Source organism: Lepidothrix coronata, unplaced genomic scaffold (assembly GCF_001604755.1).
Source record: "Lepidothrix coronata isolate B3197 unplaced genomic scaffold, Lepidothrix_coronata-1.0 Scaffold162, whole genome shotgun sequence".
In the NCBI taxonomy this organism is placed as follows: domain Eukaryota; kingdom Metazoa; phylum Chordata; class Aves; order Passeriformes; family Pipridae; genus Lepidothrix; species Lepidothrix coronata.
This window is the reverse complement of record NW_016690342.1, coordinates 1,075,990-1,097,916: the sequence shown is the minus strand read 5'-3', so window position 1 is coordinate 1,097,916 and position 21,927 is coordinate 1,075,990. Positions and strand designations below refer to the sequence as shown.

At 41.5% G+C, this 21,927-nt stretch overlaps 1 protein-coding gene across 24 annotated transcripts in view; it reads right to left on the bottom strand.

Moving 5' to 3' along the window:
* Window positions 1–21,927, bottom strand: part of ADGRL3 (adhesion G protein-coupled receptor L3) — a 520,635-nt gene that overhangs the window by 261,626 nt on the left and 237,082 nt on the right. For all 24 annotated transcript variants that reach the window (XM_017829314.1, XM_017829319.1, XM_017829296.1 and 21 more), the window contains exon 4: window positions 21,140–21,353. In XM_017829314.1, coding sequence (XP_017684803.1) covers window positions 21,140–21,353 — 214 coding nt within the window. The remainder of the gene's footprint in view (window positions 1–21,139; window positions 21,354–21,927) is intronic.

The window sequence follows — 21,927 nt, the reverse complement described above, 5'->3', positions numbered from 1 at the left end:
GAGTTAGAATTAATCTTAAAAGCATTAAGAAAATGTAGTTCATACTGATGGTAAGAGCAGCCTGACCACACAGAGCCAGACAACTCAGGCTACAAAAACCCACCTGAAATTCTGCCCTCTGTAAAGCAGGAGGTTATTTGAACTTGTGTTGATGCTGTCTGACCAGTTTTAATTGCCTGTTTTCTTTCATCTATCAACTCCCTTGATATCCCTTATTCTTTTAAATCCACAAACAGTCCTTCTACATCTCCTAGGTTAGGTATTTCAAAGTCTCCTCCCCGAGCAGTTTACCACATGCCAGAGCTGAGTCTGTGCATTTTGTCAGTGAACACTGATGCAATGAGAAAGGTTATTTTACCCACGGCTCCTTGAGCATGTGAGGGAGCTTTCTTTTACTGGGAGAGGTCTGTTGTCACCTTGCCTGCAATCCTCCATTACTGTGACTTGGGAGACAGTGATAAGCTCCCACTCCTTTAGCTTTTCTTCAGAGAATTAGAAGCTCCGCATCTTGATAAAAAGACACAGAATATGTTGCTTAAGAATGAAACCGATTATGTAGCCTTTGATTGTCGAAATCATGCTTGATAAATTGAATAGGAAGGTGTTAAAAAAAAAAGGGGGGAGGGGAGGTGGATGAGAACAAGAAATGTTAACAATGAAGCTCTTATGTGAGGAGGATTCAGGTCATCAATTTTCCTTCAGTATGAATCAAATACTGTTAAAAACATGGAAGCGGCTCCCTGATAAGACACACAGACACGCTTGAGAAATTTAATGCTTTGCCCCTCGTTGCAGAATTTACAGCATTTAATCGACCAAATGGAAAGGCAGAGGCTCTTATCAACTGGAAAGCGGGAGGCGTGACAGGAGAGCAGGCTGGGATAACGAATGTACAGTGAAGTCATAGGGATGCTTGTGAAGCCACTCCAGTGTCTCGGTGATGCTGAGGTTCTCTGAGTTAATTAAATTACATCTCCCTCATGGGCACAATCTAATTTGGGACGTGATGGAAGTAAGGGATGGCCTCCATTTTCTTCCATGCCCTAGAGGACACAGAGTATCACTGAGTTAGATGCCTGATGATCCACATCAAGTTTTGCATCCTTATCAGTGAGCTCTTACACTTTCACACAGATTTCCCCCTCTTCTTCCTCTGATCCCCTCTTCAGTCTCCTTTCCAACACACTTTCCTAGAAATCTCTCTAAACTATGATGCAGATTTCCATCCTTGCTATCTCCTCCAATTTAATACTGATCAAATTTTCTGCCTCCAGGCTGTGCCTGCTGCTTGCGTTGCTCTCTTGTCATTCCCTAAACTCAGTTTGCTAGTACACAGTATGTAGCAGGTAGTATCAGCAACTCTCTCACCTACCTCCAAAATAAACTCCAAACCAAACCATGCATCACTACAAGATGACCAAGTGATTCACTAGGCTTCCATACACATTTCTTCTCCCTCAAAGGTGCTTAAAATAGCTTGGAGGCTTCTTTCAATCAAATTTCTCTAAGAGGCAAAAGTACTTTTCAAACCAAAGAACTATCTAACACAGATGCAAACCTTTATGTGCAGAAAGATCACAACATTTAATTAAACTTAAGACTCTGCTAATAGAGACACTTCCATTCTTTACCATTACTTTTTAAAAGGTGGTAGAAAGGATAGCAAGTGAACTTTACAGATTATCCAATGTGGTTTTCACATCTATTGATATACCCATGCATTTTAATACACAAGAATGTCACAAACATCCAATTTTCTAATATTTCTCAGAAATACAATTTTACTTAATGTTCACAAGTAATCTCTCCCATATAAATTAATGTTAACATTATTTTGTAGCCCCCATTTCCACATAAAGCAACCTGTAAGTAGAATTGAACAAAAAGGGAAGGCTATTGACAGTAATAGTTGCAAACAGCTATTCAGGGGACTTCTCCCTGCTCACAACACTCATCTAAACACTGATTCACCACACAAAAGGCATCTTCATTAATCTGAATGGGACCTGCTAGTACATTTTTTTTTTATTATGTTAGCTGAATCACACTGTCTTTTGGCTTCTGAAGAGCCAAGAGACAAATTTTTTACTCTAGTATCTATGGTGTCACAGTCTCCCCAACACATTCTTCCCAGAATTTCTGCATTGACAAGCATTTCATTCCTTCTATTGATCCAAAAGCATACATTAAAATGGCTTGCAGAAGAGGAATTGCTCTGTCCTTACTTTATTCAACACTTGCCTTTCCCTAAAAGCAAGAATCGGGAGCCTTTAAATTACAGAGAAAAGGGACAGCTTCCAGCTTCACATACATTGTAGCAGGCTCCTGTCACACTCATGGTTCCTTCCTATCCAGTTTGGTCTCAGTAACCTTCCTTTCATGAAGATGCCCAAACTCTCCTGCTGCCTTGATGAAGCCACAGGTCCCAGCCAAGGATCTGGGAGAGGTTTCCCTTGCGCTTTGCCACTTGATAGCAGCTGTTGTTAATGCCACTGATGCCTCACTTTGTGATCACTTTAGTGCCAAGTCATCATCTCTGACACGGGAAGAATCCATGCTTCTCCCAAATGCACTCCTTTATTTGTGGAGAGAGGGCACAAAATCACTGCCAACGGTCTCTGCATTTCATGACTAGAAACCCAGGCTTCCCTTGAGCCCTGTGGGAATTGCCACAGGGCTGTGATCTCAAGGTGGCATTTATCTGCTGACAAGCTGAAAGAACACTTTTCATCAAAGAATAACATAATCAGGAAAACAATTATTAAAGAATAATTCTTATGCTGTATTCACATGTCAATCAATCCTCTAAATCAAGGTATAGATCTAGATGCACAAAGAGGTAATCAACTTTTTCATCACAGGAATGACTTTTTGAATGGCATTGCCTCTAGTTTCAGAAAACAGAACCTACCGCACACCTCAACTGAGGGAAAGTCTGTTTTCTTCAGGTCGTTTCTGAGAAAGCACACAATAAAAAAATTGTAGGAACATGTGAAATGCCAGAGGCTTTGACCATACAACTCGACTCCCACTGCCCTGCTGAAATTCTCATTTGTCTGTCACCAATGCAGGCAACAGAGGTACACAACAATGAATGACCCTTACTACAACTTAATTTTTGACCTGAGTAGGTATGTGGTTTCCATTTTAGGACAACAGAGAACAAGAATTACCCAACAACCTACACATTGCATGTTTCTGGGTGGAATTGGGATGAGGAGTGGAGGGTGTGGGAAGCTGCCCTTTCTCCTTTGTTGAATTTGCTAACAGTGTGACTATGTGGGAGAAGGGATCAGAGCTTGCAACCATGCCACTGTCCCTCAGCACTTCTGCCTGTGCACCTCCCAGACTGCAAACTAGCTCCCAGACTGCAAACTAGCTCCACTTTACTGTGAAAGAGCAACTTCAGAGGCAACTTTGCAACTCCATAGAAAAAGTAGAAAAGAAAGAGGTTCGGTTTTGAGTTCTCTGTAACTGCCACAAAATACCTGTGAGTAAACCACACACTTTATGATTTTCAAGACTGAAGTCACAAATTCCTGACCATATTACTGCAGGTGTCATAGAGGCAATTAAGCAATCATCCAGAGATACAGACTATCAGAGAATCCTGCTGTCAGCAGCAATCAAAGGCATCAAAAACATCTGCAACAAACAGGAGCAGCAGAAGCAAAAGGATCAGTGACATCAATTCGTTTCAAACAACTTACAGGAAAGCAAATGGACATGGCAGAAAGGGATTTCTTTCTACATTGAACCAATTTATAAACCTTCAAAACCCCAGGAGGTGTTAAGACTGAGAAAAGTCAAAGCACAGAGGTGGTAAGGCTACTGGTCTGGAGAAAAGAAACCTCTGCCACTTCCCCCAAGGGTGCCCAAGAGCTCTAACACAATATTAGGATGCCCCCAAAAAAATTAGAATAGAGAACAACATGCATATTATATATGGTGAACCTACTAAGTCAGGGACAGCAAGAATCAGAGAGGAGAGAAGGTAAGAATTATACCTTCTTAAAGGTATAAGTAATAAAATACAATCTGAGATACCAGATATATATACCAGATACGGAGAAGCCATTCAGGATAAATTCTCTTTTGGAAAAGATGAAAAATTTATTCTCTCCCCAGAGTCAAGCTGAAGCAGTCAGGAGTATTCATATCTTTTTGCTATCAACTCAACTAAGCATGCAATAAGGATTGCTGGGTAAAATGCAGCATGTATTGGCACACATGTAAAATGCAGACTCAAGGAGTCTTAAAATGCCCTTATAAATACAGCAAAAATAGACCAATAAAATATTTTGTAATGACTATTTATGTGTGTATAACAACTTATTATTTCAATTCTCCGCATCAGGGATTTCTTGTTTCTTTCCTCTACTCCTTAAATAAATCTAAATAAATTATACATTTAAAAACAGGCTATGCATCTATAACAACAGAGACAAATTTCATTTAACATCCAGCTGTCAAAGCCAGCCCTTCTGTCACTCTTTATTCAAGTCTGTTCTACATAATTCATGTCATCTTAATTATTTCCTTCTTTTTCTGTGTAGGATAACACTTAAGGATGAGCCACTTACAGCACAGTCATTTCCTTTGGAGATGATACAACTGCGTGACATGATCACTCACAAAAAAGTACACTGATGTTTTGAGGTCTCCAGGTGGGGAATTATGTATATGCAGAGCCTATCATGATGGGACATCACTTGATCTGCATACTACAGCAATAAAAATAGCGGTATATATGCATAATACCGTGTTTTAACACAGACATACTGTGCTATTAATAGTCTCCCTTTTTGCTTCTCTATCTCCTGTATAAACAGACACTGACAGAGTTTATGGGAAGCAGAGTAAGACAGAAGAAGAGAGAGTAAGCTCAAACCAGACTGAGATCCTTTTTCCTCTTTTTTCTTTTTTTCTCCTAAATCTCCAAAATTAAAAATTCTTAATCCTCAGCTAAGGTCCTTCCCCTCCTCCACCACTCTGTGCCAAGAGTCAATTAGTAGGATTTACAAACATAGCTTTAGTCACAAGTACACTAAAATATGTCCAAAGCAGTATAGGCATCACTCTAGAAATATCCTATCCCATTTGTATAGGATAAATAATTAAATTGTTTTAAGCAGTCTAATCTATTAATGCCTAGAGAGGGCTTAATTTTGGCCACTAAATTTCAAGAAGCTACGTATGTCAATTCAATATAGTTAATAGCCATAAATCAACTTCCTCACTCTACATGACTAATGAATTTACTAGATGATGGAGAAAGCCAATTCCTCAAATTAACATTTCACTACAAGACGTTCCTCACTCTCCCTATTGCCCAGCACACATTTCTCTTCCTTCTCTGCCCTTTCTGGGGCCTCCTGAAAGCTGCAGCAAGGGACTTGGAAAAGTGATAGGCTGGAGCCTGCTAACATTTACTCACAAGGATAACCACCACGATTTAGGAAATGTTCTCAGTTGAACTGAGCTACTAAAGCTCAACAGTGCTTCACATTACCCCAGACCCTCCAGAATCAGATTCTTCGTATTCCAAAACACTGTTAGAAACATCATTGATTGCACCCAGGCTACAAACAAATCTGGTTTTGCTTCCTGTGCATACAGTCCTGTATTTTTCACCCTGCTCTGCTGCTCACATTGCTTTGAACACCATCTCAAGTTACTCAGAGCCTCAGCAAAGCATGATCTCTTACTCAAAGCCGAGCTGAAACAGCATTAAGAGCCTCCACACTCAGGGTTGTTGCTGTCTCAGAAAACAGCCCAAGGCCAGGAATATGAACATGGATTGACCTGCATGTGGCAGAGCCACATGCACAGACCAGCAAAAGTCAGGGGACTCACCTCATTAGGAGCTGGGAAGATCAAAGGGGTTGAACAGAGTCACACAGCAAAGGCATTGTAAAATATTAACTAAATTCCATACTGGCTGACTACTGAAGAAATCCCCCTCTTACCAGTTATGTGACATTCCCCACAAAATACAAGATTGCCTCTTCAGTGCCAAAATAGAATGTGCCTACCAACCTGCTTCCCCACGTAATGCTAGCTGTAGGGAGTCACTGAAAGTAGGAACTGCCCTCCCTGAGGGTGATATCCCCATGGAAGGCATTTGCTGGTGCAGCCATACAAAGGCTGCATGGAACACAACAGATCCTGAGCACCTGCAAATCAGGGCACTCCAACTTCAGTCAGGAAAGTGAGGCTCACCTAGAGCAGTACAGGACCCAGACCACCACACAGTCTAATGAAAGTCCCTGTAATCACATTTAAAAAAAAAAACAAAAAAGACAAAGAATACCTAGAAATAAGCAACGACAGCACAGGTCTCACAGTGGTAAAGAAAACACAGAGATCACCTGGGAGCAGAAGGACACTGAGAAGCTCCTAGGAAGAAAGAAAAAGTCCAGCAGATGAAAAGCCAGGAGAAAATAGGAAGTGTTCAAGCAAGAGTTACAGCTTTCTCTGGTGCCTAATAATGAGATGATAATAAGATGATAATAAAAAGAAAAGCTTGGGTAAGATGGAAAAATTTAAGTCAAAGGCCAAACTCTTGGCATATTATGAAGCCAGCTCCCTTGGACCCCATTTGCCTACTGTGGTCTTAAATACAGTGGGCAAAAGTGGGATATACTGTCACAGTGTGAGTTCATTGATTAGCAGCCATAAAAGTCTAGAGGTGCCACACTGACAGTCATGACACCTGTGTGGGATATTAAGACAGCAATTTTTCAGCATTATGTGTGGTGCAGAAGCAAGAGCTTTAACAGACATCCAGGGCAGAACAACTTTCTTGCTTTCTTCATGCTTTTGAAGAAAACCAAATGACCAACATGTGTATGATAATAAAATCTGGATTTGCTAGTATGCTGCAATACCTTTGGGGTCTTCTGGATGTTGATGCTGGTATTAAATCTGAAAAGACTGTGTGTTGCTTCTTCTTCCTCCTTGATATGAAATCAGTTCTTCTCTTTGTAAATACGTAAGGCAAGAAATGTGCAGTTTTCTCTTTAAAAAAGGCTGTCATTTGCTATTTTTCTGTGCACATGTTGCTGTACTTTCTTATATGTACATCCCTCTCTACATATATGCAGTCAATCTAGATGTATATACAAACATGCCAAATGTTGCACATAAAAGAAATGCATATATTTAAAACATCATACTGTATACTGTCTATTTTGCCAATAGCCATCTGGGAAATGAAAAAAAAAAAGCATAGAAGAAATACTTCATGTCACCAAACTAGATTTTGTACACTTCTACAGAAAGAAAATGTTCCAGCTACTCTTTGGTTTTTTTCAAGCAAATTAACCATTACTGCAATAGCTTTACCCATATAAAGACAACCAGGATACACCATTTAGCAACCAACTTCAGCAGACCACCATTTTGCTTTTTTTAAATGCCACAGGAGACAGGCATATTTTTATCACCATTACACAAGACAGAACCCTGCAAATCTCAGTGAATCAAAATCTTTTATTTTCCGGTGTGCTGACAGTATTTTTGTACCGTTTTGTTTTAGTTAGGCCCTCACATGGACCACCAACAGCTGATGATGACCCCTGTAGCAGCATCAGGATTTCAAAATTACCCAATGTTTACTTCAGGGCCTCATGCTCACATCTAAGCCCTCCAGCTATTCCTGTGGCCAATGCTAAGCACGTCTTTAAATTAGCACCGCAGCCGCTGCCGCTTTGTTTCTCTTCTCGCTGAGCAACACTGGACTGTGACCAATCTGTCCTATAGATTTCCCCCTTCCTGTAAGACCCTTAATAAAATCTGTGATATTCAAAAAATGATATGCTCTTGATTTCACATTCCTCTTTCACAGCTGCATTATTCCTGCTGAAACAGTGGAATGAAATTATGCATGGAAACTCTGCCGAGAATTTTCCTCTTCATGGAAGAAGAAAAAACGCCCAACGTGCTCAGAATTCAAATCAGAACCAGAAAGGTCCTGATTCCAAATACATGTTATCAATATGGTACACATTTGAAAATCGCAGGGTACTTGTCAAACTTGAGGGTGTCCCCTTGGGAGAAAGGGGATTAATATATAACCTTGGGTTAAAAGAGGTCACACAATCAGGATTTCCCATACCAACACTGAGGGAATTAAATACATCGTGGAGATACTGCTGAAATGCAAGGAAATACTGGAAGAAACTAACATGATTAAAAAACATGAATTAATTCTTTTATGCAGAACAGCCCCAAAACACAGATTTGGCAGGTATACTCCTCAAACTCACTTATTTATTCATTCATTTTAGTGACCCTGCTATACTTTGTGAATTATTCTTCATAATTCAAGCAGACTTCCCACATATTTTAATACATATTCTAGAGTCTCAAAAATGAAAGTTTTTGAACTATGTATCCATTTCTATGTGTGCATATCTGTGTACATCTCCAAAGAAGACAGTTGAAAAAGGGAATATTGGTTTTTCATCTCTTAATTATGCTTTTCCCCCCTCCCCCTTTAGTGCATTAATTTGGCAGCTAAAGGTTTCTGCTCTCACTGAAGGCTGAGACAACAAAGCCTCTCGGAGCCCTGATTTTTGGCACCACCTCACTCCTACTTTATGCTTGAGGCTACTTCCCCTCTGACTGATTCTTAATTTGAATAAGCTTTCACTGAAGACTGTATCAGAACTGCAGCAAGTTAATCTTATTAAACCATACGAGTTTAAAAAACTCATAGCTTGATGTCAGGCAGGCTGTTTCCAAATTGGTATACTTAAGATCCAAATTAGATCATGAGCAAAATATTAAAAGGCACTAGAGCCACTTAAGAGTGAACTTCCATTTCCAAAAGAAATTTCTGGACATCGAGACCACAGGACTCATGCCAGTTCAGCAGGAGTCAGGTTCCTGGCTGTAATGGCTACTTTTAAGTGTTTAAACCTTTAAAATTTAAGCTACAGGCATTTATTTCACCTATTTTCAATACTAGCACAAATACACGGGTCCTTCTGAAGGACACACTAGGTATAGGAGGTTTCTACTCCAACCCAAAGTTTCCTGACAAAGAAACAGCTTTGCGGTACGCTGTGTCAGTTGGCACTGAATCTGTAAGATGATGCAACAAAGTTCCTTTTAAGCACTATAAAACAAAACCCTCCATCCTCTTCCTCTGCCTTTACCCTTCATAGAGTACTTTCGGTTTTTAAATAATTAATAAGTGTTTACAACTTCAGTTTCACCTCAGCCACCTCTGGGCACAGGAGACTGCAGTCAGTAGACGTGGGGGGAGGGTGACTAGGATGCAATTCACCCTTGGCTCACCAACCCATGTGGTTTGCAGCAAAGCAGGTGGTGGCTTAGCTGCCCTCTTAGGTCCCCTTGACTTCCAGTCATTTGGTGAGATGAACTACTGGGTCCTTTTGCCACCTGAACACCATCCAGGCCACAAAAATGAAGTTTGCGGATATCTCTTGGAAGATTTCTACCTCCATGCCAACTTCACACAGCTCTTGTCACATGCACGGCCTTACACAGGCACCAAAGTGTTTTCTGGATTGCAGCCCAACATGACAGGCATTAGTCTGCATTGCTTGGTGGTTGGCTTTAACTCTTTACATCTAGCTACAAGTGCAACCAATCAACTGAAATTGATTTTCCAAAGCTCAGACTAATCCACTACATTGAAGGTGACCTATATTCTTTGTGTGTACGTATAGTTAAGGGGTTTAAGGGTTTTTTAAGGTGTCTTGGATATTAGATGCCTGTGTTCAGCTGTCAGCAACCTTGCCACTAATTCAAAAGAGTGTCAAGGTGCACTTCTGTCACTGGCAGGAATTTTTGTTCTAAAGATGTCTCCCCTGCTCCCCAAAACACCGATGGTGAAGATTACTCATCTGCATTTGTACATGAAATTCTCCATTACTCATCGGAAAATCACCCAAGATACCAACTTGAGCACACCTCCAGTCCACCAACATCAAGAACATAATGCTCTCACATGTGTGTGACTCAGACCCTGGATAACTGCAACTAGCACTATATTTTTTCGAGAACTAAGCTTGCTCCCTCCAACCTAACGGATGCTTTTATATTTTACTCCACATATTTGCTAGTATTGAGGACCAAACTTTACTTTCCATCAGTACTAGCTGGGCCCCACTGTAACCATTTAATTAGAACAATCTGTTCCAAGTGACCAAGAGAACTAATGATTTATCAGAAGCAGAGCAGGTGTTTTGGGGCAGGACATAATTATATTTGTGTGGGTGTAATACTTGAGTCAAATGGGACATTCTGCGTAATTCAAAGCCACTCTGGGAAAGGAAGAGAGGAAGGAGGCTTTCTAAAGAGAAACGGCCTCAAACTCCCAAATTTATCACAAAACAATTTTTTCCCCCCATGTGTTCTTTTGTTTGGCTTAAAACAAAATTTAAATATAAAAAAAAAAAGAAAAAGAAAGAAAAAACTCAAACAACCCTTCAGCATTTGAGTAGACTTTACAGGGGGGAGGAAAAAAAAGGCAAATAATAAAAATAAAATAAATAAATGATCTTGCCTTTATATAGGTAGATGCAGCCTGAACTAGAACTCTGTATAGCTCATCTTGTCTCAAATGTGGCAATGCAGAATTATGGGTATTCAGGGAAAAAGGAGAACCTTCTCACATACTCATGACAAAACTCCAAACCAACTCCCATGAAAGGAAATATTTGAAAGATCATAACTTGGTGAGCAGATAAGTTAGAAGCAATGACAAATGCACACAAGCTAAGGAACAGTAATGGCAAAGGTAGCTTGGATGTCTTTGTCTTCACAGTGAGAAAGGACAGTAATGAAATTAAAACCTGACAATCATTTTTCATACAATAAGCTATTAATTCTGCTGGACTTCAAGATCCTAGAAGTCATCATGACCATGGACTTAATGAGATTCAGAAAGGATTTGACTATTTATATGGCCAGCAAGAATATTCAGCAATTGCAATTATGGCTAACAATCTAGAAAGAACATTAAAAATCTTAGGCATTGGGGTGAAAGCCCATTTCCCCACTATGAGAGATCAGAACATAAAAAGGCATGGGAGTGGCAGAGACAGTCCCTGCCCACTATGGGATGCCACATCCTGCCCCAAGGCAGGGAGGACAGGGCACAGGGGCAGACCAGTGATCACATGGGGAAACTCTATTCCCATTCTTCCATCTCCTCTTCCGGCCAGCTCCAAATCCTCCCTTCTTCCCTTGCATTAGTTTTATAGTTTTCTATGGTTGCCTTGCCCATAACTCAACCCTCCATTTCTCACAGTGTCTCTGTGATAAAGTTTTCCCCTTCTTTGTCACCAGTCCTACTCTCGGTAAAAGCATGGTAATATACTGTCTACTACCAACTGCAACTCTCGGTAACAGACTGAATGCTGAGGCTATAATTCAGTCTGGAGACTACTACTGCCCATAAACTACTCCCTGTCTCCCAGTTTACGATGTCTGCAGGACTCCATCTGAATTAAGGCTTCTACTGTATATAACTGACACCAATGTATTATCTTATACATAATGCATAGAAGATGGCTCTAATCAAATTCCATATCCTGCCCTTTCTTTACATCACAGATGTGGCCTGGCATTTCTTATGCACTCGGCTTACTGATACATAAAATCCTTCTCCTGAATCATAATGGGCAGCAAAACCTTTTCTTGGGTCACTGCTTCCGAGAACTGCCATTCCTTCCCTCTTTTCCCCAAAGAGGTTGAAATAAACTTCAGGTTATTCCAGTAACCAAACTCACTCTTAAATTTAAGGACCACGTTGAACTGATCATCCAGGAACATTGTCTGCATCAGTCTGTATTTTTTATGCTGGCAAGGAAATGATTTGTGTCCAAGGCACACCTTTTGCCTATTTGCATTTGGTATCACAGAGGGATCACACAAAATGGAAAGCCAAGCTATGGATGCCAAACTGCAAGCATGCAAAGGTGAGTGGGGTCTGCAGAGTCCTTCCAGCCCTGCAAAGAAACACAGAAATCCCAGGGTGTGGTATAAGCCAGTGCTGTTTTTACAAGTCTTGGAACAGAATATGGAGTTCAAGCTCCAAAGATTCCACAAATGATGCAGTCAAAAATGTGCTGAATGAAAGCTTTGAAATGTCTTAAAGAATAGACAATCCCCTGTGTATAAACCCAATTTTGACCTCAGGCACAGACTGAGCTCTTTTGTAACATGAAGAAAGAAAGAAGCAAAAGAAAGTGATATAGATGCATTACTTCAAAGTCATCTTACCTCACAGCTCTCCAGACATTATTTCTATCCACAAAACTAACAGAAGGAGGATGAATGTATCGTTCTACTCAAAACAAAGTTTTGCTTTGTTATTTATCTTAAGATAGTGTAAGTCCGTTTAGCCTGAATAAACCTTATTTGCTATGCTCTACATAGATTTAAGCCTCATTTAAGGAGACCAAGCATCTGACAGCCAATCCCTGTGATGGCCTCATAAGACTGCCACATTCAGGTGGACTGAAGATGCAGGACAACTATGCAAAAGCACCTCTGATGTTTATCACTTCAGAAATTTAGGTAATGGGCAGGAGGTGCCATGAGGAGCATGCAGATGCCTGGCTTTAAACTTTGCTCTTCGGACACCTCAGATAATGCTTTTCATGGTCCAAAACCTGTTTCATCAAAAGCAGGGGACAGTACCCAAGGGCCTAAAGCTGCACCTTCACTGATCGCCCTTCTTGCTGTTCCAGGACAGCTTTCTATGGGCCTGCACCCACTTCCTGCAGCATGGTAATAAATGTAGCGTGCATGTCAACCAGTGGACACCACTGTCAGCAACATATCCATCTTTGCTCAACACTTCCTCCCGGGGTACAAACTAGTAGCTACTGTTCTCAACAAGCCTCAGAATTTCAGAAAAAAAAAATCAGACGACAGGAGTATATTGCACATAGGCCTTCTCCCACTGGAAAAGCTACAAGCTAAAGGCTGCCAAAGGCTGCCCAGTTGCTTCCCCCTGACAAGGTGGAGCTGGCCACTTTCACACTTGTAAAGTAATGGATTGAGTAATCAACCTGGATTTTCCCTGCACAGTTTTCAGCACATCATGCGTTCAGCGATTCTAAAGCCACTTCAAGACATGATTTATCTAAGAGATTACCCCATGTCTTCTCTTTGTCAGTTAAGGCCAGTGAGGAGGAAAAAGAAATGAAAAGAAACATAACAAAACAGCTGGAAAAACGAAACGGTCTTAGAAAACAGCAAAGATTAATTCCTCCAGCTTCCCCTGGTCTGCACACTTCAAAGAGTCCTTTCCCTTTGGCCACAGGGGCACATTGCTTTCTCAGCTCAAGTCTGAATTTTCTCAAATGGCAATGCATTGGAGTTGCATGCTAACAGCAACCAAAACCCAGCAGGCACGGCACAATACAATCCTCTATTTTTTTATTTATTTATTTAAAGTGTGGTGTTTTATAGCTGGCCATGGCTACCAATTGGTACCCAGGGAAGCCTAAAGCACTATTTTTGATCTACAGAGCTTTCCACAGATTGGAACCTAATTACCTCCAGAAGCGAGTGCCTCCTCCTCATCTGTTACCATGGCAGCTGCAATCAGCTGAGATGTTTGGGCTGACAAACCCTGATTTACTGGGGTACCACGACAATTCCAGAAGGCTGTCACTTTAAGAATTTACTCCAACAGCACTTTCAGGAAAGGAAGAGATAGGATAAATTAAGACTGTATAGGTTGGGAAGTAGCAACCTATTTTAGAGTGATTCAGCAGCTCAGTGCTTAAAACCCCACTAGCACTTACAGTTCTTGTTTGGATGTTTTTGATTTTTGATTTTTACCCCCTCTTAGTAATAGTATATGTGCCCTTGTCTCAGGGCCAAGGTTCAGGTAAGATTAACAGACTTTCCTTCATTTTAAAATATCTTTCCACATGGTGAGAAAATAGATTGTTTAACCAAGTGGTGCAGCTTGTTTACTAACCTTTAAAATGAGAATCCAGGGAATGTGAGCTTCAGTATCCCCTGTTAATTTCTACTGGTTACAAAAACTGTTTAACTGAAACATTAGTATTTTTCCATATTGACGCTTTTCACGTGGAGATCTCAAAGCGCCAGACTTATGCTTCTCAGAAAGCCTAGCTTCCCATTGCAGCATCTCAGTCCTTCAGAAATGCACTTCTCATGCCATCTGTGTGGTAACAAATTTAGAAAAATGAGTAGTATCTTGGCAATCTTTGCAAAATGTACTCAGGATGCAGAGGAGTGTGGTGGGGTTCCTACCAAATAGGGCATTCAGTATCTGAGTCAGAGGTGATGACAGCATATAAGCAAGGGGCTGTTTTCTAAGAAATATGCCATTAATTTTGTACAGCCTAACATGACTCTGCTGCAATTCATCTGAAGTCTTCTCATTCAGTCCTACTTATGGGCCTTGTTACTACAGAGCCTCCAGGTCTGCAGCTCTCCTTGTCCTCTGCACCTCCCCACACACACTGTGAGAAGATAATTAATATAAAAGACTCTACAAGAACATCCCGAATTAGTATGTTCAAAACCAGTGGCCACTCTATGAATGATTAACGTGAATTATCCTATCTGTAAAATACAGATAATCCTGCCTCTTTATTTCCAAATGCAAGTGCAGATCATTGACATTTGAAAAGTGTCTTGAAAATCACAGGAACTGATAGCATCAATAACAGCACACCATGAGACGCAATATTATTACAATAATAATGGCACTCATTTCAGACTCCTGCATTTCTCAGGTCATCAACCAAAAACATTAACAAAACACAGCCCTTCAGGAGATGAAAAATCTTTGCAGTGTAATGCAAACTGGTTCATTCAATTTCTTTATTCTCACCTAACCCTGTACAAAGTGTCTGCTACCATCCTTCCAACTACTAAGAGAGTTGTGAGTGCCCCTCCTCATGTAAAAGGATTAGGCCCTCTGATGAAACTAAAGAGACATCTGAGAGCAGTCCTACACCCTTAATTGTACTTTTGGTTTTGGGTTGTGGTTGGTTTTTTTTTTAACTCCAAGTCTTGACCTGGAGGCATCATCAATGATGTCAACACTGAAACCACAGAGACAAACCATGCAAAATCAGACTCAAACCTAAAGGAAATTAGCTCAGCTAAGCAACTGCAGAACTGGCAGGGCATGTAGTACCTTCTCCAGCTGTGCCTCCTAGGGAGCTACCAGAAATTCCTTGGCTGCTTAGCCAGCAGAGGAGGGGGCAAGAGCTGCAGCACCCACCTGACTGGCCCTGCCTTCCCCCTCACCAGAGAGCTGTGCTGGGGGCAGATGGCACTATGATGAGCTGCAGTGAAGCAGAGGGTACACATCCCGCTGCGCTGTGCAGGCTACACATCCTCCGACCAAGGAGACGCAGTTTCTCTGTCCTGGAAGCAGTGGGAAGCTCTGGGCAGGAGGTGTCTGGCCTGGGGGACACAAAATGGGTCCGGTACTCCCTTCAGAGGAGAAGAGAGGAGAGAGCTGAGCAGCTTTCAGCCCTCATCCTCAAGACAGAAGTGGCAAAAGCAGCACACAAGAGCTCTGCAAGGTTGTACTATGGTGAAAGGCAAACACTGCTTGCTTTGCAAACTGAGCTCTCTGATTTGCTGAGAGATACAAGAGTGGAAGGCTCTTGCTGGGGAACATCTTCTACATTCCAAATTTTGAAAAGGCAGAAAGAATTTTGCTTTGATCTTGAGAATAGCTGCTGAGACCTGTGAATATTTTTCCCGTCTCTTCTGTTATGCCTGCTGGTTTTGTCGTTCTGTCATATTATTCCATCTCTCCTTTCCTTTCTCCAGAGTTAAGAGTAGCATACAATGGTTGGGGGTAGACAAGGATCGGAAAAACAAAAGGAAAGCCTTGCTCTTGCCTTTAAGGCAAAAAAGGCAATTGTTTTGTGTGTGAGTGTACCTACATGTCACGTACTTCCTACTATTCCTACCTGGATTTCCCCCTTTCCCCTGCCCCTTTTAAAATTTAACGTTAAAGTCTACAGAAAAGTTAAATGCAAAGGTGGTATCGACAGCACACAGCTCTGTGAACAGACATGCAAAACCTGATCCACCCATCTTCTTCCTTCTAGTGGCTCCAACCCAGGAAAGTACAAATACGGAACTCTTAAGCCCATGCCTTAAAAAGAAGAATGTGCTGGTGTATTTGTGTGCATTAAGGAGGAGGCAACTAAATATTTAACTCCTGTGCCCACACTGCAGGCTTAAATTTGTGTGGTGCTCTTACAAGGCAATTGGCTCCACTGACTTGTAGTGAAACTACTAAGATGCAAAAAGTAATACACAGATTTTGCCTTTCTGAGCTGGGCATTTCTTTAGTGGAAAGCATATACAAGAAATTCAAGAGAGCACACCAAAAGCTATTTTTTTTTCCTTTTTCTTTAGGGCATTTTTAATATACTAAACTGCAGTGTTAATGCTATAAAAACAAAGGCAACTCTTATGGGAATAGGAGGCTGCTTTTCCCCATTGTTGACAGAGAACCTTGGTTGTTTGAATGGATGATATGATAATTTTCTGGCACAGTTGCTCAAGGGAGGACATGGCAAAGACTCCCATGGTACCATGTACACAGTTTGCAATGGGAATGGTTAGAATTTAATTGTTACAGCCCTCAAAAAGACACTTCTCCAAAGCAAACATGCTACAAAATATATTTTTCTCTAATTAAATCAGAAGAACTTCAGTTCATAAAGCACACTTTCTGAGCTGTTACGGGCAGCAGTTACTTGGATGCTTGAAGGAGGAGCTGGCAAGTTTAAAAAAAAAAAAAAAAAAAAAAACCAAAATAGGCCACAGCAATTTAATTTTCTACAAAATAGCTCTCTACAAGCTGTTTAAATGTCCTTTACTTTAAGCAATACTCCAAAGATTTTAGAGATTTTCAGGGCAATGCTTGCAGTAAGAACTCCTTGTGTTCCCTCTGCTCAGGGGGCTCCACAAACACACCATAAGATTTATGCCTTTCCCTTTCAAAATAACCTCATGTAGTCGTCTGCAAAAATTAATTTAAATAAGCACACAGAAGTAAAGAACAGGCTAGCTCAGGGTGTTGGTTTTTTTCGTGTGGGTTTTTTTTTTTTTGCGGGGGAAGAAGGGTGGGCTGAGAGTGCAATCACTAATGTCTACCATAAATCTGCTCTCCCTCAGTGTCAGCTCACAAACTAACACCACCTCTGTCTCATACATACTTTTTTCCCCCATCTTTCCCTCTCTGCCTCCCCACAGCCACACCGTAATGTGTCTGAGTCGGCTGTACAGTGTTGCTGATTAAAAACTGCCAGTTGTTATGCAACTTATTACACAATCTACAAGGAGACTGTGTATTTACGAATGCAATAATTAATCAATGCGTAATAAGCATGCACTGCGCGTATCGTTTCTCTTTCCGTGCACAGCTTCAGTTACCATGCAGGTTTACACTGCCATGACAATCTTCAGTTTCCACAGCTGCTTCCCCACCCCACAGTGTTAGCAAAGACAAGCTCACTGTATTAAAGCCTGCATTAATCTGCAAACCCACCCAAATACTGCTAAATTGATTAATTTTTGCAGGTAGAGGCTTTCAGAAGAAAATGGCATAGTCAGTGCCACAACTACTAGGCTGTCACAATTTTCCTTTTAAACTACTTTTTTCAGAGGCTCAGCTATGAAGTCTACTCGGAGCTGTGAGCTGACAGACCGGTTTGCATCTTAAGAACATATTTCATTTTAATGGTTTTATTTTTAAATTGTTTCAACTCTTTAAATTAATGGAGATTAAAAAAAATGAGACTGACATAAAAATGCAAAGTAGAGTATTTTTCCCCTTTTTAGCTTGTCTTTTAACTAGAACCAAGTTATATTTATTTTCAAGAAACTCAATAGTACCCAATAAAAGGATTGCACACTTATTCATAAAAATTGATCATCAAATGGCATAAATGGAAAGAGCCATCACCCTTTCCTGAGCCTCCCTACTGATAAATAGCAGCAGGCAAGGCCCCACAGATATTAAGTCCAATAAGGATTTGCTTGAGAAGTTTTCCCCTCAGTGGCCAGCTTCTATGGCACTACTTTCTGCCCACTTGGAAACACAGAGGTGCTTTGCCCCAGAGATGTGCTTCCCTGTCAAACTCTCTGCTAAGACATTTGAGTCTGCACTGATGATACCTGGAGAAAAGGAATCAACGTAAGTTTTCATCCCAGTGCCTTGGGCACACAACATGATAATGTGTCCTCCCTGACCAAAGAGCTAACATCTATTGCACACTTGCTACGCGTAGGGACTGACTGGAAGATTGCAGAGTTCTGCATTTGGCTCGGAAGCTGGTGCCTGGAGGACAATAATACATATATATAAAAATATTAATACTTTGTAACAGCCCACAAAGGGATGACATGGTTTTATTCTGCCAATATGCAGAGGATTAAGGGTTTCTGCTTGAAGCCACTAACAACCTGAACATGAGAATTACAGTAATTCCACTAAAACCACACCAAATCCAGGGGACTGGCTGATGGCACGTTGTTACCCTTTCCACTTCTCTTGAAAATATAGCTGGCATAATCTATAAACAAGACTTCAACCAGCTATGCAAGGAGGTCCAATTCAAATGGTCTAATAGGAGCCACCTCCAGCAAAAGGGACGTGAGACTGGTCAGCATTCTGAGACCTAAATACTTGACATGGAGCAATTCTACGAGGAGGTCAAAAACAGCAGTTAGCATGTGAAACACAGATGAAACTCAAGCTTTCTTTTCTTTTGCTCACCCCAGACCATTTTTAGTGCAAAGCATCTCACAGCAAACAATCCTGAGATACTCCATTAAAACCTTGCACTGCTTTAAGCCATTAGGTCACTACGCAAACACTGCTGTCATGACGTCAATTAGCAACACCTTGCCTATGTCAATACCATTATTAATATCTTGAAATACTAATCTCTATTGCTAATTAACAGTCAAATGTAGTGAATAATTATTCACGTATTAGGAAAAATTTACTGAATGCAATTATTACATGTCAAGAGCTGTGACTTATGAATCCTTCCCACAACACCACTTGTGCCAGAAAATATCCTTAAAAATTTAGCAAGTTACAGGCTTTCCATAACCAGGATACCTCTAGGTTGGAAAAAACTAATAGGCCCTGGCTCTGTGTGGTGGGGGGAAAACAGTTTTCCCCCTGCAGTTATAAAATGGTAAAACCCCAGGGGGTGGTGACCCTGGAATTTCTGAAGTTTTATCCGATGAGCGCTTCTGCGAAATATAAACATACCACAAGCAAATGGAAGAGAAGGTTAGTTGTAGTTTGGTAGTAGAAGTGGTAGCCATGTTCTAAGGCCACAAGGAAAGGGGCTCGGAGCCCCTTGGGGCCTTCTGGGTCCCCCAGCCCCTGGCTGGGGGGTGCTGCGGGGACTTGGAACAGCGTGAGGCCAGGCTAAGTATCTGCAGCTAGAAAGCTAAAAAAAGTTTTCTCCACTGTGAGTGAGCAGAGACAGAGCAGCGGCAGACGCAGCGTCCAGAGACTGTGGCTAAGAGCCAAGAGATAACTGAAGCAGCAGAAACAGCATGCAGCTGAGTAAGGAAGACACTGAGTTGTCTCAGAAAAGCCGAGAGAGCAGCAGGGAGAGAGGAAGTTGGGGTAAGAACACTGGAATAAAACCCCATACCCCTCTGAGACCTCCGAGAAAGAAGAGAGATGGACTCCTATTAAGGAGAGGAGTCTTGGAGTGCTGCAGCACCAGAGAGAGAGGAGCTGAGAAGCTCAAAGACGTCCTGAAGCTGGACCGGGACGGAGAAGGAATGCGGGGGAGTTGACCTTGGCCCCCCTCACTGCTGCTGACAACAAGCCTAGCAGCCTGAGACAGAGCACAGGAGCTCTGGTAGAACTCTTGAGGCAAAGGCTTTCAATTGAATGCTGCCCAAGATGTTCTGACTCAGGGGTGAACCCCTGGGGAAGGGACTTTCACGAAGATGCCCCTGCATTTCGTGATATGCCTGTGGTGAAGAGAGTTTTGTCCCTGCTGGCAGTCCACAGGTGAGACCTTCACTTGGAGTCAAAGGAGAGCCAAGAGGGGTGAAAGGAGACCCCCTTGTGTCTTGAAGACCCTCGTTTGGAGATGACAGGCCAAGGGGCTTGGAGACCCCCTTGTGTGTATTGAAAAGAGATCCAGCTACAACAATCCAGTTACAGCTGCTGCATAGAGACAGAGAGACCTGCTGCCTTAGAGACACTGCTGCTCTGAAGAAGGGATCTTTCCTTCTTCCCTCCTGGACTTTTATTTGGAGGGGAGAAGGGATCTGATCCATTGTAAATACTGATCTATCATAGTAGAGATAGTTGAGATCATGTGTGTAATTTATTATAATATTTATTTGTACAGTCATTGTAATATATTCCCTTTCCCCCATTCTAAGTCTCGTGTGGTTTTTTTGGAAAAACACATCTTATACTAGGTTGAGATGTGGGAGGGGGCTTTGACTAGGGAATTAGATTTTTGAAGCTCTCAAACCATGACACTCTGCAATACAGGAGCCTGTCTACATGGCTTGTATCTCAGTTACCATTTCCAGATGGAGTAGCCACAGTCAAAAGCTATAGTTATTATACAGAAATTTAGCAAGTCTTCTGAGAGACCAATGTGAATACCAGTCCTTGACTGGAAATTCAGATCCTCCCTAAAACTAAGTCTGGCAACACAAGGAATGAAGCAGACACTTTGTGTTTTCAAAACTGTAAATGTTATTCTGAACACAAAATGTTAATTGTTTGAAGGAGATTACTGGCCTTCTGTTTGAACATAGCACAAAAACCAGTGAACATTAATTTGAGAAAGATTTCACTTCTATTCTCATTAAGAGCCTTGATATTTAGGTATTTCAGAGGCAAAACTGGAGAATCAAGTTGACTGATCAGTAGTACATACAGCAAATGTCATTTATATTGCATGATGCTAAACCAACTCCGTTAAACCCACAGTTTAGCAACGATAGCTGTAATTCTGTGCACATACATACAGACTAAGTACCTGCATTTTCTCGTGCAAACACACACACACAAACTGGTGTGTACATTCCGGATTAAAAAACCAACAGTCAGCAAACACAATAATATTAAATACTATACCTTTGAGTCATAATCTTATAGGCATCTGGCAGATAACAGCGGATATTCTCCATCTGAGCAGGATCAGAGTCACAGATTTTATCGTCAGTCCTCCCGTAGTTGGCACTTTCGATCATGATAACATCTGTTCCTGGGCAGCGCAGCTCAATGGGGTAACTCTCACAGGACAGCTCCCTTCGGACCACAGCCATGGGGACCGGGGCTCGGCTGAAAGCTGCAAGGATTAACACAGGAACACAGTAAACATTTACTTTCCACGCTGAGGCTAAGATTAAAAGCGGAATGACGTTTAGCAGCAGGTTTTATCCATGTGCTGCACTGAGATAGTTTCTGTACCATTGAGATACGGTCTGTAGAAACGGGGTCCGATCGCTGGCTTGCTGCCTCTCCAGAGAAATTACTTCTCCACTCAGTGACTTGATTTTCTCATCTCAAAAAAACCCTGAAGAGATCCCTTTTATATAGGGCTTTAGAAATTGCCTATTGAAAGAGGTAAATAGCAACTATGGCATTGTTATTACTTCTACTTACCAGGTGAAAAGCTAGTTGGTTTTGATATATAAAATTACAGCCCTGTGTTGTACTTGATCAGGCAAAGGAAATTTTATGACAATGAGCAATCCAAGCACCAGGATCCCACCTGCTCAGCAAGACTGCACCTGTCCTACAGCAGATGTAATAACATCTGTATTGCTCCTGGTCCTGTTCTTGGTCCTTAGAAAATGAGAGGCTGATGGCTTTTGTTGTAGCCTGCAGCACGCCAGGGGATGGCCTGTGGGTTCTGGCAA